This window comes from Haemorhous mexicanus, chromosome 17, assembly GCF_027477595.1.
Source record: "Haemorhous mexicanus isolate bHaeMex1 chromosome 17, bHaeMex1.pri, whole genome shotgun sequence".
Taxonomy (NCBI): Eukaryota; Metazoa; Chordata; class Aves; order Passeriformes; family Fringillidae; genus Haemorhous; species Haemorhous mexicanus.
Window position 1 is genome coordinate 2017390 of NC_082357.1, and position 25014 is coordinate 2042403.

Consider the following 25014-nt stretch of genomic DNA (forward strand, 5'->3'; position numbering starts at 1 on the left):
TGCCAGGAGGCTGCAGGCTCAGGGGCCTGGGACTGCCTGAGCCCTGAGCTCCCAGCACTGCCAGGCTCGGGGATGTGGGAGTCCAGTGGGAGCCACTGAGATACTCCAAGCCAAGGGCTGGAGCCAGGCGCAGAGAGCTGCCTCCTGTGTTCACCTGGGGAGGAGAAGGCTCCGGGGACACCTCAGAGCCCCTGCCAGGGCCTAAAGGGGCTCCAGGAGAGCTGGAGAGGGACTGGGGACAAGGCATGGAGGGACAGGACACAGGGAATGGCTTCCACTGCCAGAGGGCAGGGCTGGATGGGATATTGGGAATTAGGAATTGTTCCCTGGCAGGGTGGGCAGGCCCTGGCACAGGGTGCCCAGAGCAGCTGGGGCTGCCCCTGGATCCCTGGCAGTGCCCAAGGCCAGGCTGGAGAGGGCTTGGAGCAGTCTGGGACAGTGGGAGGTGTCCCTGCCATGGCAGGGATGAGATGGAATGGGCTTTGAAGTTTTTTTCCCCTTCCCCCTGCCCCAGTCCATTCTGAGATTCAGCTGTCTGTGCACACCAGCCCTTTCACTCCCCTGCAGCAGACAGAAGCAGCAGGCTCTGCTTGTTGAAAAATAAATATTTATTTACATCTGAGAAGAGAGTTAATGTGTAAATTGGTCTTGTGGGGATTCCATCGATCCAGGTCCAGGCTGGTGCAGCCTCTTTGCTTTGTGTGCTCGAGGCAGCTCCTCCCTGAGGCACTGGGAGAGGCTCCCCCAGCCCCTCGGGGAAGGACAGGGTCTGGAGAAGCTCCTGTGTCCATGGGCATCTCCTGGAGCCTCCCAGCTGCTTCCTCCAGCCTGGAGGGGACTCGAGAAAGGAAGGAATGTGGTGGGAACGAGCTCTGGCAGTGTCCGTGCTGCTCCCTTGGGCCAGAGCAAGGGGCTGGGGCTGGGGGTGTCTCCAGCTCCTCCAGGCCAGCACAGGACCAGGACAGGAGCAGCCGTGCTCAAACCACACCACCTCGGCTGCTTCCCTTGCTCCTGAGCTTCCCGGGATCCACAGCCTGCTTGGCTGGGGGGGATGATGCTTTGGCACCCCACTGGAAAGGAAACTCCCAGGATTTTAGCCTTTGGCCAGCCTTTGGTTCCTGAGCTCCTGCCAGGCTGGCAATGCAGCTTTCCCTCCGCAAAGCAGGGGAGGCTGGGCTGGATGCTGAACTGGCACGGGGGAGGTTGGGCTCTGCCCCAGTGAGTTGCTGCTCTCAAATCCTTCACTCCCAAGTGGTTTTGAGGCTCCATCCTTGGCTCTGCCCATGGCAGGGGCACCAGGGGTTTGTGCACCTGCAGAGCAGCGAGGAGAGGATGGGAGCTGCTGTTCTGTGTCAGTGATGAGGTTGGGAGCAGGAGCAGCCCCTCGCTGAGCCGAGCTTTACAGGGTGGCTGTGGACGCCTGGTGAGCTGGCCCTGGGCTGGGACACAGGGACAGGGAAGCCCCGGCTGTGGCGTGGCCCAGGGTACAGGGTGTGACAGCATCTCCCACTGCCACTGCCGAGGGCCAGGCTGCCCCTGCCTGCTGTGATCCCACAGGTGCCCAGGGGGGTGTGGGTGTCCCAGGGGTTCCCTGTGTGGGAGGTGTCCTGAGGGAGGCTGCCAGGCTCTGCAGGTGCTCAGGCACGGGGAGAAGCAGCAGGGCTGCACACACAGCAATGCCTGCAAGAGCCAGGGGTGCCACCTCCCACTCGGGTCACAGCAGGGATGTCCCTTCCAGCAGCTCCAGTGTGGCACAGCCAGACACTCATCCCAGCCTGGCCATCCCGGGTGGGCACTGCCCAGCACAGCTTCCTGCAGCCTCCTGCTCTCCAGCCAGGCCCTGTGGTCACTGTGGCCAGCAGCCCCTCTACCCTGGCTGGTCACCACCTCACTGGGCACAGCAGAGCACCGGGTGGTCGAGCTTCCAGAGCTGCCACTTCTTCTTCATCTCGGACTTCACCTGCCATGGAGGGGAGGGAGAAGGGGCTTATCCGTGGCTGTGCCCTCCCTGCAGGCAGGGGGTGGGGTGGGGAAGCCGGGCAGGAGGTGCCATGGCAGGGATACAGACAAGGACAGGGACGTTACCTCTTTGTTGGCAAAGCAGTACAGCACAGCCACCAGGAAGCCCTGCAGGGAGAGCCAGCAGTGAGCCCCTCGCTGCTGTCCCTCTCCTGGGGCTGGGATGGGCTTAGGCTCCCCCCAGGCCACTCCTGGGTGTTTTTAGGGCTGGGGTCCCCATGGCACCGCTGCCCAGAGAGCACAGGAGGCAGCAGCACGCTCTCAAGGGCAGAGGCGGCGCCGCCCTTCCCATGGAAGCACCACAGGAGAGCAAGCTCAGAGAGGGAGCCCCTGACCTCGGCTCCATGGTGTGCCCAGAGCAAGGATTTGTTCCACTCCCACCTCACCTGGAAGGAGTTGAGGAAGAGGGTGAAGAACACCTTGACGTAGCGCAGGATGCCCGTGGTTTGCTCGTCCGTGGCGAAGATGAAAACGACCTCGTGGATCCCGAAGAGAGGGATGAGGGTCAGGGTGGCTTTGGCCAGCCTGGGGGTCAGTAAAACTCCCAGTTAATCCCAGGGCGGTCGTTGAAGGATGTGCAAGGTGGAGGAGAGGCCCGAGGAGGGGTCGGGAGTGTGGAGGTGGCGTTATCCCGTTAGCCCAGACTGGCCCCGCCCCACTCCCAGCCCACCTCAGCTTGTAGTCGGCGTAGCCCTTCTGGTTGGCCCGGAGCTTGGCCAGGATCACCTTGAGGATCCGCATGAAGATGAGCAGGTTGATCTGGGAGGAGGAGACAGGGCAGGGGCACACAGAGCCCAGCACTCCCACCCTGGCTGTGACACTCACCCAGCAGGAGATGGCATCCCCTGTGCTGCCGAAGCTGCTGCCACCCTTCCTACCCTCCTGCCATCCCAAAATCCCGGCTACAAAGCAGCAGGAGCCACCCCCAGCCCCTTTCTCTGGGGTTCAGCACCCCAGCTTCCTTCATGAACCCCCAGAACCAGGGGTCAGCAAACTGCTGAACCCCCTGTGCATTTGGCTGGTCCTTGCAGGCCAGCTCTCCCTCCTGGCCACTGCTGGAAGCTTCCCAGGGCCAGGAGCCAGGGCTGAGCTGCTGCTGTCCAAACAGCCCCGGGGCTGGCAGCTGCTCCCTACCAGGGAGGCGAGCAGGATGGGGATGCGGATGATCCACCAGTAAGCCATGTTCTCGTTCAGTGCCCAGCACCTGCCGGGGAGGAGAGACAGCACCGTCACCCTGGGTGGGGGCAGCATCATCCAAGAGCTTTCCAGCCCCAGCCAGGAGGCTCAGGGACACTCAGCAGCCTCTGAGCATCCCAGCAGGACTCCCCTCCATCCATCCATCCATCCATCCATCCATCCATCCATCCATCCATCCATCCCTCCATCCATCCCTCCATCCATCCATCCATCCATCCATCCATCCATCCATCCATCCATCCATCCATCCATCCATCCGTCCCTGTCCATCCATCCCTGTCCATCCATCCATCCATCCATCCATCCATCCATCCATCCATCCATCCATCCATCCATCCATCCATCCCTCCATCCATCCATCCATCCATCCATCCATCCATCCATCCATCCATCCATCCATCCATCCATCCCCGTCCATCCATCCCTGTCCATCCATCCATCCATCCATCCATCCATCCATCCATCCATCCCTCCCTCCATCCATCCATCCATCCATCCATCCATCCATCCATCCATCCATCCATCCATCCATCCATCCGTCCCTGTCCATCCATCCATCCATCCGTCCCTGTCCATCCATCCATCCATCCATCCATCCATCCATCCATCCATCCCTGTCCGTCCATCCATCCATCCATCCATCCATCCATCCATCCATCCATCCCTCCATCCCTCCATCCATCCATCCCTGTCCATCCCTCCATCCATCCCCACTCACTCCGCATTCTCCTTCAGGTACTTGGCGGCCATCCAGGGCACCACGAACACCACGGGAGTCCCTGCAAGTCACACAGCAAACCCTGTAAAACCAAGTACCCTCCTGAGCTGAGAAACCACCCCCGTGCCCGGGGGGACCCCCGGGGTGGCAGAGCCCCCACCCCACACCCTCCTGGGACGGTCGGGACCGCGGTGCCCCCGGGTGACACCGGGCACTGTCCCCTCCCTGTGGGGCGCCCGGGTGGCCCCTACCCCAGCCCAGGTAGAGGTAGAGCCTGTAGTAATTCTTCTCGGAGAACACGGCCCCGATGAGCAGCTTGTAGAGGTAGACAGCTTCCACCAGGAACCAGTAGTGGTTGGCCAGGATGCAGTACTGCATCAGCACCTGCGCCGCGCGGCACCCCAGCGCTGCCTGCCACGGGAGAGCCAGCGTGGGGCTGCCTGTGCCCACGGGCACCCCACGGCTCACCACAGGCACCAGGCAGCCCAGGAGATCATCCACGGGGGCGTGGTGCTGCACAGGCACCCCAAGAACCCTGAGAGCTCCCCCACGGGGCCACAGGTGCCCTGAGGGCTCACCCAGAGCTGCACAGGCACCCCCAGAGCTCACCCATCAGGGGCATGGGTGGCACCGAGGGCTCATCCCTCAGGTGCCACACAGGCCCAGAGCTCACCCAGCAGGTGCACAGGTATCCCAAGAGTTCACCCGCTGGGTCATGGGCAGCACAGGCACCCCAAAAGCGTGTCCACCGTGTGGATGGGCACCCCAGGACCACACACAGGCACCCCTAGACCTCATCCACCAGGTTCATGGGAAACACTGGCACCCCAGAGCTCCCCCAGCAGGCGTCTGGGGCTGCAGGGGCACCGACCCCCCGCCAGCCCTGCCCTGGGCGAGGGTCCCACGCTGTCCCCAGCCCAGCGCTTGCCTCGTGGCTCAGCAGAGCCTCCCAGTCGGCCACCTGCACCAGCTCCACGCCCCAGCGCCGCTCCAGCAGCGCGTCCTTCACCATCACCGAGGTGGCGCGCAGCCCGAAGGAGGCGAACAGGTTGGCGTGGATGTAATTCCTGGTGCAGCGCAGGTTCCTGCAGGAGCGGGGTCAGGCGGGGCCGGCACAGCGGGGAGGGAGCAGGGGCGGGGCCGTGTCCTACCTGCAGGCGGTGAGGACGAGCAGGGCGGAGATGAGGGTGAGCAGTGACAGCGAGTACCCCACGGTGTAGAGCACCTTGAAGCTCACCATGAGCCGGCGGGCGCCTTCCTGCAGGGGAGCACAGCGCCAGGGAGCCCAGGTGGGTGCGGGCCCACCCCCGGCCAGGCTGCCTTGGCCATCCCTGCTGTCCCACCGGGTCCCACCTCCTCAGCAGTGACCTCCAGCTCATCCTCGCACTGGGAGTAGTCCCTCCAGGGCTGGCTGCCGTTCACTGTCACCCACTGGCCGTCGGTGCCACACCTGCGGCTCACCAGCCCGTGCTTCACTGCGGACACCAAGCACCGGCACAGTCCCCCAGGCTCCCCCAGCCCCTCTCCCGGGATGAGGGATCTGCCCCTGCTCAGTGCCCTGCTCCAGGGCAGGCATGAGCAGAGCTGGCTCTGCTCGGAGCCCCAGGCCTCCCCTCACCCCGGGTCTGCTCATGGGTCCCTCTGCCCCTGTCAGGCAAAGGGAGGGGAACCCTGAGAGCCTCTCCAGCCCCAGAACAGCTCAGCCTGAGCTTCCAGCCCGGGGATGGCAGGAGGGCATCCTCACCTTTCTCAAACCAGGGCAGGTAGAAGGGGCAGGAGACGTTGACAGCAGTGCCAGGGCTCCCATCGGGCCAGCAGGCGTACATGTCAAATGTCCTGTTACAGAACAGCCCTTCCAAGGGCAGGGGCAGGGACAGGGACAGGGAAAGCCATTGCTCAGATGCTGGTGGCACAGACACACCGAGCCTTGCTATCCCAGCACCTCTGAGGGGGCTGATGCCACCCTGAAATGGGCCCATGTGCCCCACACCAGCCTCAGCCCCCCAGGACATCCAGCCCTGGGTACCCATCTGACATGTGGAGGTCCTTGTCAGTCCCTTGGCTCACCCTCCGTGGGGAGAGGACGTGCAGTCCCCCTGCACCCTCCGGAGCAGAGGACGCTGCAGGGGGATAAGACCCAGCTCTGGCTCTGAGTGCCCCCGAGCTGGCACGGCCGGTACCTGCCGGGTAGGGCTCGCTCGCCATCCTCCTCAGGCACTCGTCACGGTACCGCAGCCACTCCTCGAAGGTCTTCTCCAGCACCTTGGCCCCTCCGTGCTGCAAGCCCAGAACCGGGTCAGAGCCTCCAGAGCTTTGACTGCCTCCGTGAAGCGCTGCCAGAGCCTGGGGCAGGGCAGGAGCCCGGCCCGGAGCCGGGACGGAGCCGCCCCGCGGAGGTCGGAGCCCGGCAGTGCCAACCCCGCTGCCCCGGCCCCAGCCCGGCCCTCACCGGCACGGAGGAGAGGAGGCACAGCCAGGCAAGCTGGACGAGGCTCCGCAGGGATCCAGCTCCAGGCGTGTCCCTCATGGCCGCTCCCAGCCTAACCAGTGCTCCCAGTGCCGGGGGGCGTCTCAAACTGGGCCGGGGACCCCGATCCTGGGGAGAGGGGGAGGAACGGGGGCAGCTCGGCTCTGCCAGCGACTCGCACCCGGTGAAGGCAGAGATGTGCTTCCCAAGCCAGCAGAGGAGAAGGTCCTGGGCATGGCCTGGGCTGCCACAGCCCCGGGTCAGCTCCTTGATGGAGCCAAAACCTCGGGGAGCGCCAGGCAGAGCAGCCAGGGTGTAAATGGATCTCACGTCTTGGATGAGCCTGCTCAGCTTCCACCCACCGCCGCCAGCCCCGAGGGGAGCAAACCCCACCGTGACAGCCGTGACAGCCCCAGTGCCGCCCCAGTGCCACCCCAGTGCCTGGCACCCCTGGGTGAGCCGGGAAGGGGCTGCAGGGACAGGAGGCAGCGAGACCTCTCTGGGGTCCCCTGGGCCCCCACCCCCAGCGGGGCTGGCACCCCCATTCCAGCTGTGCCCCACCACGTCCCGCCCGGTCCCGGTCTCGGCTGGCCCAGAGCCCTCCCAGCCCAGCCGGGGGCTCGGGGGCGGAGCAGCTCCGCCACCTCCGGGGCTCCCCGCCCCTCCCGGGGCTCCCCATCGCTCCGGGCTGGACGATCCCAGCCCGGCTCCCTCCTCCAGCACCGACCTCCCGGTTTGTCCCCCACGAGGGTCCCCAGGCGGTCCCGCTCGGTGCCTGCGGAGGTCCCGGGGCTCCGCCGTTTCCTCCGCCCGCTTACCCGGCTCCGCGGGACCGGCAGTCCCGGTGTCCCGCTGTTCCCGCTGTTCCCGGTGTCTTGCTTGTCCTGCTCTTCCCGGTGTTCCCGGTGTTCCCGGTGTTCCCGCTGTCACGGGCAGCCCCGGCTCCGCGAGGTGAACGCGGCGGTGACCGAGCGGCGTCTGCGGCAGAGCCGCCTCCTGCCAGCGCCGTGCCCCGACGGGAGGGGGCTTTGGGGGGGCTTCGGGGGGAGGTCGGGGGCGGCACCGCCTCCCGGGGCTCCGGGTGCCCGGTGGGACTCGGGGGGTCCCGGCGCCGCTGCCCCCACGCCCGTTGAGCTCCAGCACGGAGCCACGGAGCCCCCCGGGAATCCCACGGGGATCGGGGTCCAGCCCAGCCCTGCCGGGGGTCCCTGACTGAGTCACACGGGGATGGGGGAGCAGGTCCAGGTCCAGCCCCTTCGGGAGTCCCTGGTGGAATCACGCGGGGACAGGGATGGGGGTCCAGGTCCAGCCCCACTGAGGGTCCCCAGCTGCATCACACGGGGACAGGGATGGGGGTGCAGCCCCCAAACTGTGAGGCACTGGGAGCGGATCAAGGATCCAGCCCCCTTCAGTGTCCCCCAGAGCCACTGTCCCTCCATCACACAGCCCCAGGGAAAGTCCTTCACCTCCCAGGCTCGGTGTCACCCTGGCTGTCCCCTGGGCTGGGTGACAGCCCCTGTGCAGGCAGGGTGGGCTGTGGGGGCCACCCTCCCCCTGACCAGGAGGCCCTGGGGACAGTAGTGGATCCAGCACAGGACACAGCCCGTGACATCCACGGGCCCCATCAGCCAGCCAGGGGAACTCCAAGGGCAGGGACAAGCCATGGGACAAGCCTGGTGGCCCTGGTCATGCTGCCTCCCCAGCACACGTGCTGGCAGTGGGGAGGGAGGGTCTGTGCTGGGGAAGGTGACTATGCCACCAGGGAGCAGGAGATCCCCTGAGGTCCCCAAATCACCAGTGCAGCCCCTCCAGGCTCCCTCCCAGTGCAGCTGTGCCTCCCTCCTGCTGCAATGCTGGTGCCCACCCTGCCCTGCAGCAGGGGGTTCATCCCCCAAGCTGGCTGAATGCTCCAGAAAACACATTTGTTTTGCAAAAATAAGATGTTTGCCTCAAAGCTGCTGCAGTGGAGCAGACACAGGAGTCAGAGGGACGAGGAGCCACAGCTGTGGCTGCAGTGATGCGAGCAGAGTCTGTGCCTTCCCAGTGACAAATAACGCCCTGGGGGAGCAGCCCAGGGAAAGGATTTGCTGTTTGGGGGGAAAATGAGGCCTCAGGTGCCTCCACCAGCACCAGCCAACACCAGGGTGTTTGCTCATTGACAGATTATGAACTTTGGACAAGAGCCTGGAGGACACAGGGAACACTTCCCACTGCCAGAGGGCAGGGCTGGATGGGATATTGGGAATTAGGAATTGTTCCCTGGCAGAGTGGGCAGGCCCTGGCACAGGGTGCCCAGAGCAGCTGTGGCTGCCCCTGGATCCCTGGCAGTGCCCAAGGCCAGGCTGGGCAGGGCTTGGAGCAGCCTGGGACAGTGGGAGGTGTCCCTGCTCATGGCAGGGGTGGCACTGGATGGGCTTTAATGTCCCTTCAACCCAAACCATTCCATGATGCTACAGCCCCAGGGCATTCATGGGGGATGATTCCAGCCAGGTCCCCCTGCCCAGACTGACACTGCACACCTGCACCCCACAGATGCCCCTGTGTGAGCCCGTCCAAAGGCAGCAGGAGCATGGGCTGGGCTCATCCCACAAGGATGCTGGATTTGGGGGGAGCCCAGGGCTGCAGCACTGGATGCCATTCCCCAGAGAGGAATCACAAACTCTGGATGTTATTGTCCTGCTGAGGTCCATCTGGATGGGACTGTCTCCCATGTCCCTGGAATGGGGACATGAGGAACGAGCTGTTCCTCTCCATATGGATGCATTTCAGGTGGATCTCCATAATCCCATCTGTAGCTGCAGCACCCCAGGCTCTGCCAGGGCCAGATCCTGATCCATGGGGTGCTCAGAGCCATGGGAAGAGGGGCTGGGACAGCACCCCTCTCCCAACAGCTGCTGTCCTGCCAGGGTGGGCTTGGCACACAGCTGTCACCGAGGAGACACAAGTGGTAAATTGATTTAATGATTTATTAAAGGTGATGTTCACCATCAGAGCTGGGAAAACTGTCCTGGAGGGGTCTCAGGAATTGAAGCTGTTGGTGTTTCTTGGGCAGCCTGAGAGCTGCAGGGGTGCTCCAGGGCCCTGCATGGGAGAATCATGGAATTCTTTAGGTTGGAAAAGCCCTCTGAGATCATCGAGTCCAATGAGGCAGCACTGCCAGGTCCACCATTAACCCATATCCCTAAAGCACCACATCTACAAGTTTTTGGAACACTTCCATGGATGGTGACTCCAGCACTGCTCTCAGCAGCCTGTTCCAGTGCCTGATCTCTCTTTCAAAGAAGATATTTTCCCAATATCCAACCCAAACCTCCTCTGGTGCAGCTGGAGGCCGTTTCCTCTGGTCCTGTCCCTGTTCCCCGGGAGAAAAGCCAGGGTCACTAAGGGGTAAACACCCAGCGAGAGAAGCCCCGGGGCTAAATCCCTTCCCCCAGCGCTGTCACCAGCAGCACCTCCTGAAGGCAGCTGTCACTTTATCCATCCATTATTGATGGGGGAATCCACCCGTGAGCATTATTGCAGCATCTGCTAACCAAGGTGCTTTGCTCCCATCCAGAAGCAATTCGCAGAACAGAAGCACTCACCAACACATCCCGACCCCCACTTATGCAGCAAACTTCCCAGAAAAGGCAGTGGGAGAGAAATCCATCAGCATGTGAGTGGCCAGCGAGCAGCGTGGGGAGGGACGCGGCTCCCTGCGGCGGAGCCACCTCCAGTGCTGCCCCTGGGGCAGCTCTCGGGGTTTTGGTCAGCTTTGCAGAACGGGAGTATCTGTTTCCATCCCGTTTCCATCTCATTTCCACCCCATTTCCAGCTTGTTACCACCCCCTGTGGCGATGACAGCCAGGGACCCCACTCCATCACCCACAAAGGTCACTCCGAGCCGGTGTTCCCGCACGTCACCACATTCCCATCGGTGACAAATGAGTGTTCCCGAGCGTTCCCGGCTCACAGAGGCTCCGCTGGGCTTGGCACTGTCTCAGAGCCCTCGGCAGCTGCGCTCCCTGCAGCAGCCCCGGGCACTCGGGATGCAAACCGCGATTCAAAGCTGACCCGGCCTCCTCGCTTTCCGTGGGGATTCTCGCCTAATTCACGCCGGAAGGTTTAAACGATGATCAAGAACTTCTCTGAAATTCATCGCTATTCACATCCTGCCCCGGGGCCGGGCTCCTTGTCCCCTGCTCTGCCGAAGGGCCTTGCAGGCAGGGCAGCATCCACGTTCCAAGGGTTCCGATAGCGGGAATTCAAGGAGCAGACAATAGAATGCATCTTTTATTTCCTCCCTGCCTGCTAGGAGCCCGGCTGCAGCTTTTGCTGTTACCGACCCTGGGGCTGCAGCACAAGGAAAACCTGGCTGGAGCTGCTGGAGAGAGTCCAGGGGAGCCCACGGAGATGCTCCAAGGGCTGAAGCCAGGCTGGCAGAGCTGGGGGTGCTCACCTGGAGAGGAGAAGGCTCCAGGGACACCTCAGAGCCCCTGCCAGGGCCTAAAGGGGCTCCAGGAGAGCTGGAGAGGGACTGGGGACAAGGGATGGAGGAACAGGACACAGGGAATGGCTCTCACTGCCAGAGGGCAGGGCTGGAATTGTTCCCTGGCAGGGTGGGCAGGCCCTGGCACAGGGTGCCCAGAGCAGCTGGGGCTGCCCCTGGATCCCTGGCAGTGCCCAAGGCCAGGCTGGGCAGGGCATGGAGCAGCCTGGGACAGTGGGAGGTGTCCCTGCTGACCCCCTCCAGGTGAAAACACTGCTAATTGTCACTTAGCTTAATCCTCATTAAGCTGGGCAGGGTCAGGCTTAGCCCCAGGTGCAATCACTAAGGGACATCTTCATCAGAGCCCTTCACTGCTCCTCAGGGGGGTGGTAGAGCTTTGCCACCTCAGGGTGGTCCCCAAAACTCCCAGGGGAAGCTGGAGGATCTCCTTTGGTGTTTGCCAGAGCACATTTGCAGTCACTCTGAGGAATAAGAGGCTCTGTCCTGAGTGTGAGGGCTGAGCCCTCTCTCCACCCAGCCCAGGCAGGGAGGGTGAGCAGCCCCTGTGGGCCTGGGGTGCCCCTCAGCTGCTCTGAGAACAAAATGTGTTCTCCACACCTTTAATAGCCTGTTCTGTAAAACCAAGGGATTAAGAAATTGCTCTGGGTTCTGGGTCTTTCCCAGCCTTCCAGCTGTCCCAAGTGTTGGATGTTTGCCACCTTCTGGGATTGTGATGGATGAAAATGTATTTTCAGCCTGGACTGGAGCTGGCACTGCTCTGCTGTGCTCAGCAAAGCATTCAAGTCACTCAGACTTACCAGGTGAGAGCTGGGCTCTGCATTTCCCTCCAGCCAGAAGGTCTGAGAGGGCTCCAGAAAAACTCCCCCCTAGTCTGCCAATGCCTCATGATACGAAACCTGGCTTAGAGCTGGGATGGGGAGGGCCTGAGACTGGAGGTTCTGCGCTGTCACAAGGCAGGATGCTCCAGGTGGGACTGCTGGAAGCCCAGCGACCCCAGGAGATGTCAGGATGTGTCTCCTCCAGCATCATCTGGGTGATTTGGGAATCACTGAGAGCCCCCAGGCACAGTGCTGGTGGGAAAGCTCCCCCCCCCCACCGACTTTGGGCAAAATGAAGTGAAAAAGCAACTTGCCCAATTGTCACAGACATATTTTATGAAAAATTCTTTTGCCAGGATTTTTCTCCTGAGAAGCTGAGAGGTCTCAGAAAAGAAATGTAAACAATAATTATCTGCTGCTGTGGGATGCAACAGGAGCATCTTTGATTGGTCTCATGTGGCTGTTTTTAATTGATGGCCAATAACAGTCCAGCTGTCTCAGACTCTCTGGTCAGTCACAAGATTTTATTATCATTCCATTCCTTTCCTTTCAAGCCTTCTGATGAAATCCTTTCTTCTATTCTTTTAGTACAGTTTAATATATCATTTTCTTTTAATATAATATACATCATAAAATAATAAATCAGCTTTCTGAAACATGGAGTCAAGATTCTCATCTCTTCCCTTGTTGGGGTTGCCTGCAAATTCCACACCCAGTTCTTAGCAGCTCCTTGCACGTGTTCCTGCAGGAGCAGGGGGGTCTGAGGCTGGGCAGCACCCTGGTCTTGGTGCAGTTCCTGCTGTTCTCCTGTGCTTGCAGGGACGAGCTCCTCTGCTCAAACACAGCCCCCACAGGGGGTCCATGTGTCAATCACAGAATTATGGAATGGTTTGGGTGGGAAAGGACATTAAAGGTCACCCAGTGCCACCCCTGCCATGGCAGGGACACCTTCCACTGTCCCAGGCTGCTCCAAGCCCTGCCCAGCCTGGCCTTGGGCACTGCCAGGGATCCAGGGGCAGCCCCAGCTGCTCTGGGCACCCTGTGCCAGGGCCTGCCTACCTTGGGCTTTTTCTGGAATCAGATTTCTGCACATTTACAGGATCTTCACAAAAATGTGGGGGTTTGGGTTGTATCTAGATGTGTCAATACACACCACGAGGTGGGCTGAAAATCCTGATGGATTTTTGTGTCTGCCAGGGCTGGCTGTGTGTGATTCTCAGGGCCCATCCATCAGTATCAATTCAAAGCTGGCTAGTCTCTGGTAATTGCTCCTTCCACACCCACTCCTGTTCCTGCTGTTGCAGGGAAGCTCTGGGAGCAGCAGGATGGACCACACACCTCCTGCCTCAGCAGCTTCTGTCCTCCCCAGAGAACTGAGATGGTTTTAGCCTCATTTTGGGCTCCTTCTGCTGGGCACAGCCAGCTCCAGGGACCTGGCACAACTTCTTGGTCTGAGGGTGCTGCACACCATGGAGGGATGGGCTGTAATCAAACACATTTACTGATGAGCTGCAGCAGACATCACCCCAACTCCTGCTCTGCAGCCTCCCCATCCTGGAGACCAGCCCAAATGGGCTTTGGATGAGCTTTTGAGGATTACTCCCTTCTCTCTTAGTTAGTGAAACCTCAAGCTGGCTCCTGGGTTTGCTGGCAGTGTGATACATTTTCTGGAGGTCAAGTCAAGAGAGATTTCTGGCTGAACATGTCAGCTCTGCTCATAAAGATGCCCAGACATCCTCATCAGGGGTGTTCTTCTGCTGTGACCACACATTTTCCAGCAGCTTAACAACTGAGGAATTCACCCAGCCTGTAGAGAAAAATCTATCTCCTGGCCAGGGAGCCTGAGGTCCTCATTTCCTAACTGGGGTGGGATCATAATTCCTCCAATCCCATAAGAAGTGCAGTGCCCCAGGGCTGGCATTGAGGCTGTAAGGTCTCCCTCCAGCAGGTGACAAAGCTGAGGCACAGGGAGCTGCAGGGAGTGAGGCTGGGCTCATCCAGAAGGAATGGCTTCCCCAGGGCTCAGTTTCAGAGCTGAGAGCAGTTTTGCACTAGGAGAAGGAGGTTCCAGGGAGGGGGTTATTTCCAGGTCAGGAGTGGCCCTGCTGTCACCTCCCTCTCCCTGTCACTGTGCCTGGCTGCTCTGGCTGGGGCTCCTGCCAGGAGATGAAGGTGGATTCAGGGATGCCTTTGGCTTTGCTGGGAGCTGGGGTTCCACAGGGCTCAGCAGTGCCATCCTCTGCCTGGGCACTCACCCCACTGCCTGCAGGCCATGGTTTCACCATCTGCCAGCCCAGTGATCTCCCACTCTCTCTCACTCCCCATCCCCTGCCCAGAGCCCCTCCAGCACTTCCACTCCCAGCCTTTCCCTGTCACAATCCTATTTTCAGGAGTATTGAACACAAACCAGCTCCCCTCACCTTTGAACTGAGCAACACTTAATTCTGCTGCTGAGATCACAGGTTTCTGCCAGCATAGGAACACAAAATTCCCAGACTGGCCCAGCCCAAGGGCTGTTTATCCAAGATTCCAACTGCCCCTGAGAGCCCCCCTCAGAAAGGGGGAAAAACCAGCACCTCCACAGGGAAGGAGTATTTGGGATAATCCTGGAAGAGCTCTCATTTCCGCCCATTTGTGTCCCTAGTTTTGATGGCAGTGCCCAAATGCTGACTACACTAAATTATTGTGGATATAAAATACTTAACTTTGGGGGAAAATCCTCTGGAATTGTACTCAAGCCTAGACATTTTAATGTCATGGATGTTGCCCTTGGGGACATGGGTTAGTGGTGGCCTTGGCAGCACTGGGAATGGTTGGACTTATCACCAAAGGGGTCACCAATCATCACCAAAGGGGTATTGGGGACAGACAAAGGTGACACAGAGACTCCATCATCAGAAGGCATGAAAAAGCACTTTATTATTAGAAATCTACAGCTCTTACAGAAACAATGGTGGACCTAGGACCTGACTGGCCTCTAGGAATCTTCTCTCACCTATTGGTCAAGAAGGGACAACTCCTTCTTGTAAAAATCTCTGACAAACAGAGATTCCCTGCAAGGTGCAGAGATTGAGATAAGAATTGTTTTAATTCTTTCTCTGAGCTTTCTCCCTATGCTATGTCTCCCCTGTTCAGAGGGTTTGTGATTACCACAGGACTCAGTGATCTTGGAGGGCTTTTCCAGCCCTAATGATTGTGGCTGCAATGAGTTAAAGAAAGAGGTTGTGCCAAGTTTGGAGCCGGGGGAAGAGGAGGCCCAGGAGGGTTTGTGTCACCCTTCTGCTGAGCAGGGTTGTGTTTCCTCACCCATGGGCAGTGTTTTTCTGGGTGATCCTTATCAAAAAGGATAAAATTCTGTGACAGTGGCCTTCCAAACCTGTCTTTGTCCTGGCCACCCTGGCTGGTTGCTCTCTGTGCCTTTCCCTCCAGGTAGTCCAAAAAGGCAAAATGTTGGTCAACAACACACCAAAGCATTATGTGATCATTATGGGGCTCTTCCAAGTCGGGATATTTGACGAGAAAACAAGGATTTTTGGATCCCCTGTGCCTTGTGGTGAGGATGAGCAGGACTTGCAGCTCCCAGGCTCACTGGGAGGGCTGGGCTGGCTTCAAACCAAGCTGTGCTGTGCCATCTGAAATGGGACCCCAGCAATTAGGCAGACTTTGGGAAATCAGCACTTAGTGCTGGCTTTGAGTAGGTCAAATGGCACTTTGCTTTGGAGGCAGCTAATGGAGGGTGGGTGTATAATTTTTTTTCGTTTAATTTTGTTTTTCACTGAATATAAATGAAAAGTCAATCTCTTCTCCTGACCTGTCAGACACAGATGGAGATGGATTTGGAAATCTTGTTTGGGGGTGGTTTTTTCATCCTAAGCAGCTTCTCCTGCTCATCTGCTGAGCCATCAAAGGGCAGCTGTTGATTTATTACCCCTGGTGTTTGATCCATGGGCTTCAGCTTATCCTGGGCACCCAGCTCTCCTCTAATGCCAGCCCATTAACAGGGAGAGCTGCTCTGCACTGTAATTACAGGCAACGTGACATTCCTGCATATTTCCCTTCCCCAGACCTTCAGATGTCCCCAGGCTCCTCATCACAAAGAGCAGCTCGATTCCCCCAGCGATTCCCTGGCCAATTTCCCTCCTCCTGGGAGGGTTCTTTTCCCTTCCACACCGCTGGAGGGATGAGGTTCATGTTAAATAAAGAGGGAAGGAAGGAGTTAGCTCATGAAACTCTTCAAAGGCCAACAAGTCTGCAAGCTGAGCCAGCCCCCAGCAGCACACAGAAACCTCAGTTCCTGTGGATAAGGCAGCAGCCCAGGCATGAAAACAGAATTTAGGTGAAAATTAATGTCCCAGATGGGAAATAAAGGAGGCTCTGATTGGAGGAGCAAAAATTAGTGCCCAGCTTGGAAGTAAAAAGCAAAAGTGGAGGCAAAAAGTTCACATGAAGTGTCTGTACAATTCCATGAACCAGCCAAATGAAAACCTCATCACTTCTTACCCTGCCTGATTTGTTTTTTTTTTTTTTGCACCACCCCTTCTCTGAGCAAATGATCTGGGAGATTCCCTTCACAGTCTTTCAAGCAATTTGTAAAGCTAAAACCTTGTCTGACAGGTAGGCTGGGAAACAACCCAGCAGAAATGGGTTGGTTTTTCACCACCATCATAACCACGTTAATTTAATTTTTTAATCTGCAGTATGTGAAAGGTGACTTAGAGCATATTGAAGTGTACAGCAGCTTCACAGGAGGATTTTCCTGGGATGCAAAAGAAACCTGAGGACTTTTTACCCATTTTTCCCCAACTGGGCAGGCACAGATGAGTGTTTTCTGATTTTTGTACTTGAAGAATCTGAAGAATGTCTGTTCATTTATTTTTTATTTGTAATTTAAAAAACATTAGAGAAATGAGTTTAAAAATCACTTGTGTTCTCCCTGATCATGTTTTCAACAACCCATTTGTGCCCCAGCCCAGACAAATCAGAGAGGCTCCAGCCCTTGGTGTTTATGACAAACATAAACTTTCTGGGGAAAGCCAAAGCTGTAAAATAACACCTTGTCCAGGTGAGCCTGATCCCAAGTAACTGCTTGCCCCATGGGAATCTCATGGCCAGCAACTCCTCACAAAGCCTAATTATTTCTTAGCAGAGGGGGAAAAAATGATTTAGGTCCATCTGTCAGGTAGGGTAATACAAGGATGTGAGAATTTGAGTTTAAAATAGGTGATAGAAGCTTTAGTGCCAAGCTCTGCTAAAAAAACCCTCCAAACCTCAGGGGAAAGAACAGTAGAACATGAAGAATGAAAATACAAATATTGAAAAAAAACCCAAAAAACAAAAAACAAAAACCAAACCAAAAAAGCCAAAAGAAAAAAAATAGAAACACCCCAACACCCCCAACCACCATTTCATCTTCAACAAGATGTCTGATGGCTGAAAGGGCCAACAGAGGGAAAGATGAGTAGAGCTGATTGTTTATATGTTGAGAACCTGACAGAGTCTGCATTCAAAGCCTGCAGTCCCAGCTTATGGCTTGCCCATTGCCACCAAAACCTGCACCAAAATTGCCAATTTTACTTCCTTTCCAAGAAAATTTCCTCTTTTGTATTGATCAACAGGAGAAAAAAACCCAGTTCCTCAAGTGTGGGCTGTGGGATGGGGAGATGCTTCCATGGAGGTGAGTTCATGTGCTAGGGAATAACTACAGCTGCATTTTTCTTCAGGTGGGGGTTGCTAGAAATGGGAGTGAGCAGGGAGAAAAGTTTATCCTTTGTGGATAAATGGCTGAGATCCCACCAGAGAGGCTGCTCCTCGCTGGGTCCCTGCTCAGCTCAAAGCCACTCCACCTCCAGCAACACCTTTGTGCTGTCTAACATTAATATATAAATGTTAATGATATTAATATATAAATGTTAGTGATATTTACTTAGGGTCTCAGTGTAGTGTTTACCTCAGCTGTGGAATTTATTTTACTGATTTTACAGCTTTGGCTTCCCCCCATATTTCATCATCAGTGAGTGTAACTAAGAACAGAGCAGGGGAATGGTTCCTTCCTTCTCTAATCCCCCTGAAGAAGTGGGATTGCTGACATATTCTTGAACTGGTGAATTATTCAAGATTTGCTGTCTCCTGGCTTTCTGGCATAAGAAACCCAGTCTCTAAACACATCTCCTATTTTCTAATGTAACTATTTCATTTCATTATTTATTCTTTCAGGATTTATTGCTCTTCCCTTGCTTTTGATTACTTGTTCAATCATGTGCATGAGCATTGCTCACTACAGAGTCCAAATCTGTGTGTCTTCTAAGCTTGGGCAGTTTGAAGTTAAAAACTGAACTGCTCTGCAAAATGTCCTCAGACATGCACAGATGAGCCTGACATGTAGATGATTTTCACCCCAATCCACCCTGAGATACAGATGACCCAGTGAGGAAGAGCTGTGGCTGCTCCATCCAGCGTTAATGCAGAGATCTGTGGTCACAGCTGCCGTCCCTCGGTCCAGGGGACATCACCAGGGCCAGCACAGGAACCCTCACTGTTGTGCTGCTGTTCCTCCTTGATGCATCAACATGAAAACTGCTGTAGGCTACGTCTGTAGGGTCACACTCGGGACATCAGCACCCTTGAAGAAGTTTATTACGAAGCTGCTGCCAGGATCAGTCACCAGCAGATGCAGCTGGGAGCTCAGAGGCTGCAAAAGCCCTGTTGGTTGGCCTCGGCTGCCCTCTGAGGCAGCTTCTGCAGCCCAGCAACTCTGTGAGTCTGTCTGAGCCCCCCAGGGATGCTTCTGCCCCTTCCCTGCTGCCCCAAGGGCCTGCAAGAGCCTTCTGGGGCCACCCAGACACCTCCTGGGCCTTTGGGGGTCCCCTGTGTGAAAATCACTTGTTTTTTAAAATTTTAAAGATTTAATAGTAATAAAATAGTTATAAAAATAATAGTACAATTAGAGTAATAATAATTTAGACAATTTGAATTAAGACAATATGAGACAATAAAAACAAAGAGTTACGGACTTCCGGGTACCTTTTTCTGGGCAGCACAAGCCCAAAAAAGGACACCCATTAACAAAGGATTAACCCTTAAAAACAACAGCCTGTTGCATATTCATACACTTCATGCATGATGCATAAATTCCATTCGAACACAGGATTCGGCCTGGTCATGTCAACTTCTTCCTCCTAATCCTAACAGCGCCTTCGAGGCGGGAAGAAGTTCGTTTCTTCTGATAAGGGAGCAATAAATTCTTTTTCTCCGAAAGATTTAGGTGTCCTGTGGCTGCTATCTCGCTGCAAGTCCTTTCTTTAAAAAAAAGTATCCTACATAGCACAGTTTCTATTTTAACAATTTTTATAACCTAAAACTATATTTAACACACTACTGAAGAGAATTAGTACAGCATTACTTTCTAACACAACACATATAATATTCATTTTCATATTTGCAAAAAGCCAATCATAAAATATACATTTTTCACACCTGACACAGTGCAGACAGGGATCAAAGAAAAGCTTCTTTGGAAGACACAGGCACAGTGCGACTTCCAGCTGCCCTCAATACTCTTTAAATCCTGCTGGGACACTCAGGCTCAACTTTACTGCTGGGCTGCAGCCCATGTAAAAAACCATCAATTGCACTGTCCCTGACAGAGATGGAAGAGTAAAATAACACAGCAATGTACGGAAAACATGAGCTTTATTGGACTAGACTGCTCTTCCCAGCTTCAGCTAGGGGGTGAGAACATGACTGGGAAGCCTATGCCTTAAAAAAATAAACTTGAACATTTTGAAAAACTTCAGCTGGAGGTGGGGAAGACTTCTGGGAAACCTATTTTCCTAATAACAAAGGGGTTCCTAACACCTATGGCAGGAATGTCCCAGTGCCCAGGCTCAGCGCTGGTCATACATTCCCTGCCATGTCCAGCAAGCCCAGAGACGAGCTGGGGCTGGAGAGTCAGAGGAGAGGTGAGAAGTGGAGTCTCCTCCTCTCCTGAGTGCCAGGCTGCCTTCGCCTCCTCCTCCGGGCACTGGCCTGCAGGCAGCGCCTCACCAGGGCCCGGCTCTCCGGCAGCAGCTCCTGGCAGCACGGCCGGGCACAGGCCGAGGCGCTTGGGCTCTTCTCCTGCACCACGGTCCAGGAGCCACGGAAGGGGCACAGGGGCCTCAGGGGGCTGAGCCTTTGGCCTCTCCTGCACAGAGAGCCGCGGGCCCGGCCGGGCTGCCCCGGGCAGAGGCTGCAGCGAGCAGAGCTCCGGCCGCCGCTGCCGGGGCTCCCTGGGGCTCAGCCGGGCCCCGCTCCGGCCCGGCCCCGGGCTCGGCCCCGCTCTGCCTCCGCGCCGCGGCCGAAGGGCTGCCCCGAGCCCCAGCGCCCTCGGGCCCGCCCAGCTCTGCTCCCCCAGGGCTCTCAGCCCCGCAGCCTCCTGGCCCAAGGCCTCGGCGGCTCCCGGCCCCGCTGCCCCAGCCCCTCCCTCAGCTCTTCCCAGCGGCTCCCGAGCCCTTTGCCCAGGAGCAGCCCGGGCGAAGGCCCTTGAGAAGCAGGGCCAGGGCTGTGCACATCCACGGCAGCGCCTCCAGCAGCAGCACGGCGTCCCTCACTGGCGCCACGTCCTGCTCTTCCAGGAGCTCGGGAAGCGCTTCCCAGGTCCCCGAGTCCCGGCAGCGGGGCTGGAAGGCTCCAGTGGCTGCACCAAGAGCAGCAGCACCGAGAGCTGCAGCAGCCGGGAGAGCTGCTGGCTGCCCATGGTGCTGCTGAAGGCTGAGCTGCCACCCTCAACAGGCTCTGTCCGTCCTTCCCAGCCCACTTCTGCCTGGGCTCTGGGCACGGCGACAGGCTGGGGACTCATCAGTCACCATGCTGTCCTCAAAGGCTGTAATGTCACAGAATCACAGAATCGAGTGGGGTGGAAGAGCCCTGTGAGACCATTGAGCCCAACCTGGGACCCAGCTCCACTGTGGCAACCAGACCAGAGCCCTGAGTGTCACACTCAGCCTTAGCTTGAACACCTACTGCCACAGTGAATCCACCACACACATCCACACACTTGAGTATCTCATCACTCCTTCAGGGAAGAAATCCCTCCTTAAATATGTCCAAAACCTCTCCTGTCACATTTAAGACTATTGTCTTCTTGTCCTGCCTCTTGTTCCTGGAAGCAGAGCCCAACCCCCATCCAGCTCCATCTCCTGTCACACAGTTGAGGAGAGTGAGGACATCGCCTCTGAGCCTCTTCTTCTCCAGGCTGAGCCCCCCAGCTCCCTCAGCCCCTCCACACAGGACATGAGCTCCACACCCTTCCCCAGCTCCCCTCCTTTCCCTGCACCCGCTCCAGCTCCTCAATGTCCCCCCACAACTGAGGGGCCCACAGCTGGACACAGCACAGGCACTGTGGCCTCCCCAGCGCCCAGCACAGCCCCACAAGCCCTGCCCCGCTCCTGCCGGGCGCTCCCTGCGCCCCCGCCCCGGCTCTGCCCCGGCGGCCTCGCCATGTCCTGGGCAAGGGGCTGAGGGAGCCTGGGGGGCTCCGCCTGGAGGACATGGGGGAGACAGGGACACCTTCTGCCCCTCAGTACCTCCGTGCCAGGAGGGTACAGCCGGGGAGCTGGCTCTGCTACCAGCGAACAAGGAACAGGACAAGAAGACATAGTCTTAAGTGCGCCAGGCGAGGTTTAGATTGGACACTAGGAAGAATTTCTTCCTGAAAGGGTGATGAGATATTAGAATGCGCTGCCCATTCATGTAGCGTTTAAGGAAAGCCTGGACATGGCACTCAGTGCTCCGGTCTGGTTGCCACGGTGGCGACGGCTCGCAGGTTGCCTCGCTGATCTCAGCACTCTCTTGCCCCCCGTTTATCCTGCCATGCCGTGATTCAGTGTCCGGCGGCCGCGCACTTCGCTTCTCGCGGGCTTTGGCCCCGCCGCGCCGCCGTAGCGCCCGTAGCGCGTTGCCTCAGAGCGGCGGCGGCCGCGGCTCCCGGCGATGTCGTTCCGCGATCTCCGCAGTGAGCGCGGCCGGGGCGGCGGGGCCGGGCCGGGCGGGACGCGGCATCCCCGGCTGGGCCTCCCGGGGGGCCCCGCTCGGCCGCACACGGAGCTGCGGGCGGGCGGCGCCGCGGGGGATGCGGGGCTGAGCCCGCCGGTCCCTGCCGGGAGGGGTCCCTGCTGCCGGGGGTGGCACAGCCCTGCAGGGCGGGATTCCCCCCGCCCGTAGGGAGCAGATGGAATGCTGTGTCTGCGTTTTTCCAGCTCAGCGAATCTCCTTAAAAACGCCTCTTTTTCACTTGGGCGTGTTTTCTGTTGAAATGATAGGATTTATGTTAATTGTTGCGGTTTAATTTATTTGAACAGTGCTTTGCACTGCGTATATCGTATGGTAACTAAGCAGCACACTGGGGGAGATGGCAATCTTGGCAAAGCCCTTACTGGCTATAAAAGAAGAAATCCCTGCTCTTCCTCATTTTTCAGATTTTACTGAGATGATGAGGGCGCTGGGGTATCCTCGACTCATATCCATGGAGAATTTCCACACCCCAAACTTCATGCTTGTGTCTGAAGTGCTGCTGTGGCTGGTGAAAAGGTTGGTGATGAGGCCAACAAATGTTGGGCTGATGCTGAGATGTGGGGAGTGTGCTTGGGAGCTGATGGTGTGCTGTGAAATGAGGGAACTCAGTGATATTTAGTAATTCTTTGAGCTCTGCTATTCTAAATACCAGACAGAAATGTGGTAGTTTGCAGGTTTTTAGCTTAATGACACAGTCTGGAGTAGCACACCTAGTGGCTGCCAGGGGTTTCACCCTGACTGTGGGCACACTCATTCAAAAGTAGCCTTATTTCTCTCACATATTCTCCAAATTCCACAGCCACCCTGTCCATTTCTGACCTTTTATGCAAACAGGGTGATCTGTTGTGGGAACTTCACCAAAACCCACCCAGTTCTTGCCTTGTTGCTACAGTCTGGCATTGTCCTGCATCCACAACACGTTTAAAAGAAATTAAATGGTTTGGTTCTATTCTTCTACTGTCCAGTTGCAGTTTTACACCCACTTAAACCATTGACAGACTTTGGTTAAATGTTTCTGGATCCTTAAGTGTTATTTGAATTATACATTATCTTCTCTCTCCTGCTTAAAATTATGGGTTTTTTAAGATTATAGGGTAGGACATTATAATTGAAACCAGCATTGACCAGTTTTCCTGATTGCTGTTTTTTGGCCTAGATTAATAATTAATATTCATTAAGTTGTTAGAAAGTTGCTGAATACTCTTGCAGTTGAAATGAAATAGAGATATACTCACAACCATTCAGAATTACTTGGATTAAGTTGCCTAAATAGTCTTTCAAATGCTGCTGTTACACTGAGGGTCCAAATCACTGAATTTCCTTTTATTCTTCCCTGGTTCCTGCAGACTGGCCACTTCTAGAAGTTTCTGCATCTCACTGATGTTTTTTTCAAGCATTTCACAGATTTCAGTTTGCTTTTCCATAAGTTTCCTTTACTTATCAGAGGAGGGTGTTTGAAATGATGTCTGGGTATGGACTTGTGCAGTGTGTCAGCTTTTACAGCTCCTGCACTTTGTACAACCCCCTGTGTGCACTCCAGCTCTGGATGCCCCAGTCTGCAGCAGGGATTTATTTACAGTCTCATCCGTGCTTACTTTGAGCTTGATTTTTGCCTCACAGATGAAGCAGGCTCTTGGATGTTTCCAGAACCTTGTTCTGATCTCCAGCTGTTGTTTGCACAGGTATGAACCTCAGAGTGACATTCCTGGGGATGTGGAGACAGAGCAGGACCGGGTTTTCTTCATTAAGGCCGTGGCCCAGTTCATGGTGAGTCTGCCCAGGAGCTGTTCTTGGGCTGAAATCCTGAAGATCTGAAATCCTGTTTCCATGGCAGCTTTAGAGCTTTCTCTCTTAACCCCACAGAGCTTCCCTGCAAGGGGTGGCTGAGTTTGTGCTGCATTCTGCTGCTGCTTTATCCCTGCAAGTGTTCAAGGCCAGGCTGGACAGGGCTTGGAGCAGCCTGGGACGGGGGCAGCTGTCCCTGCCCATGGCAGGGGTGGCACTGGATGAGTTTTAAGGTCCCTTCCAACCCAAACCATTCCATGATTCTGTGATCCTCTGTCTTGTACTGCTGGAAATTTGAAGAGGCCAGGACATGCTGTTACTGACATTCTGTACTTCTCTCTGCAGAGCTGGGATCTAAACTTGATATTGGGATCTAAATACAATATTGGGATCTAAATTGGGATCTAAACCAATATTCATTCCAATATTCACTGGGATCTAAATACAATATTAGGATCTAAACCAATATTCATTCTAATATTCATTGGGATCTACATTGGGATCTAAACCAGTATTCATTCTAATATTCACTGGGATCTAAATATGATATTGGGATCTAAATTGGAATCTAAGCCAGTATTCATTCCAATATTCACTGGCATCTAAATATGATATTGGGATCTAAACCGATATTCATTCCAATATTCACTGGATCTACATATGATACTGGGATCTAAATACAATATTGGGATCTAAACTGGGATCTAAAAGAATCCTTATCTCTCCTTATTTATAAAAGGTAACAGTGGAAGACACAGCTGTAGATGGGAAAGGTTTTTAAACCATTTAAATTGTTTTAGAAGAGATCCCCCCATGGTTCTTGCTAACTTTGGATGCCTGATTCTTTTCTGTGCTTGAATTATCATAATTTCTGGTGTTTTCATGATGATATAGAATCATGTATTGGTGTATGAGATTTCCCATAGATTATTGCATGTGGTTTTTTTTCTCAGATCTCTTTTTTTATGTATGAGCAGATTTGGATTGGGTCATCAGATTTTTTAGTCTTTTGGAGTAAAATAACATTGTCCTTCATAAAATTCATGTTATTTGGAAGCATTGGGGGCCTTTTGTGTTATCACACACTTAGATTAACACTCTTCATTATGTGAAAAGAACTTTCTGAGGCTGCAGCTGGATCTGGAAGGAATGGAAATTTTTATCCTAATCCCAAAGATGAATTACAGTACTTTAAAAAAAAATCTTAGACTGATTAAAATGTCATTTAAATTCTCTTAATTCCTAATTTTGCCATGTTCAGAGCAGGGTACATTCCTGTACATATGAGAATGTACTTTTGAGCCTTGGAGCATCTTGAGATGGAGTGAACAGGTCTTTTTGTTTGGGAGGGTTTCCCCCTCCAAGCACAAGTCTGGAAGCAGAAATAATGTGATGCTTTTCAAGAGCTGATTTCATGCCAGAAATCCCGAGGGTTTTGGAGAATTGCATAATATGATTCAGAAAATGAAAT

The 25014-nt window shown here is 55.6% G+C and overlaps 2 protein-coding genes across 4 annotated transcripts in view; one reads left to right on the top strand and one right to left on the bottom strand.

The window, feature by feature from the left end:
- Positions 1 to 590: 590 nt before the first annotated feature.
- On the bottom strand, positions 591 to 6859 carry LOC132335185 (glucagon receptor-like). The gene is made up of 13 exons (XM_059861465.1): positions 6384 to 6859; positions 6115 to 6211; positions 5679 to 5786; positions 5288 to 5409; positions 5086 to 5192; positions 4863 to 5019; positions 4186 to 4345; positions 3935 to 3995; positions 3154 to 3223; positions 2690 to 2778; positions 2406 to 2544; positions 2086 to 2127; positions 591 to 1960 (listed from the first exon to the last, which is right to left on the bottom strand). The coding sequence occupies exons 1-13, from the start codon at positions 6459 to 6461 to the stop codon at positions 1889 to 1891; spliced, it is 1302 nt and encodes a 433-aa protein (XP_059717448.1). The 5' UTR covers positions 6462 to 6859; the 3' UTR covers positions 591 to 1888.
- Positions 6860 to 21600: 14741 nt separating this feature from the next.
- Positions 21601 to 25014, top strand: part of CLUAP1 (clusterin associated protein 1) — a 64733-nt gene continuing 61319 nt past the window's right edge. For all 3 annotated transcript variants that reach the window (XM_059862070.1, XM_059862071.1, XM_059862072.1), the window contains exons 1-3: positions 21601 to 21699; positions 22163 to 22274; positions 23441 to 23525. In XM_059862070.1, coding sequence (XP_059718053.1) covers positions 21678 to 21699; positions 22163 to 22274; positions 23441 to 23525 — 219 coding nt within the window. In that variant the 5' untranslated portion in view covers positions 21601 to 21677. The remainder of the gene's footprint in view (positions 21700 to 22162; positions 22275 to 23440; positions 23526 to 25014) is intronic.

Excerpts from the sequence above, each read along its gene's own strand:
- LOC132335185 (XM_059861465.1), bottom strand. The coding sequence starts at position 6,461 with ATGAGGGACACGCCTGGAGCTGGATCCCTGCGGAGCCTCGTCCAGCTT. Across the intron at positions 2,779-3,153 it reads CCATCCTGCTCGCCTCCCTG|ATCAACCTGCTCATCTTCAT; the intron begins GTAGGGAGCAGC and ends TCCTCCTCCCAG. Across the intron at positions 2,545-2,689 it reads TACGCCGACTACAAGCTGAG|GCTGGCCAAAGCCACCCTGA; the intron begins GTGGGCTGGGAG and ends ACTGACCCCCAG.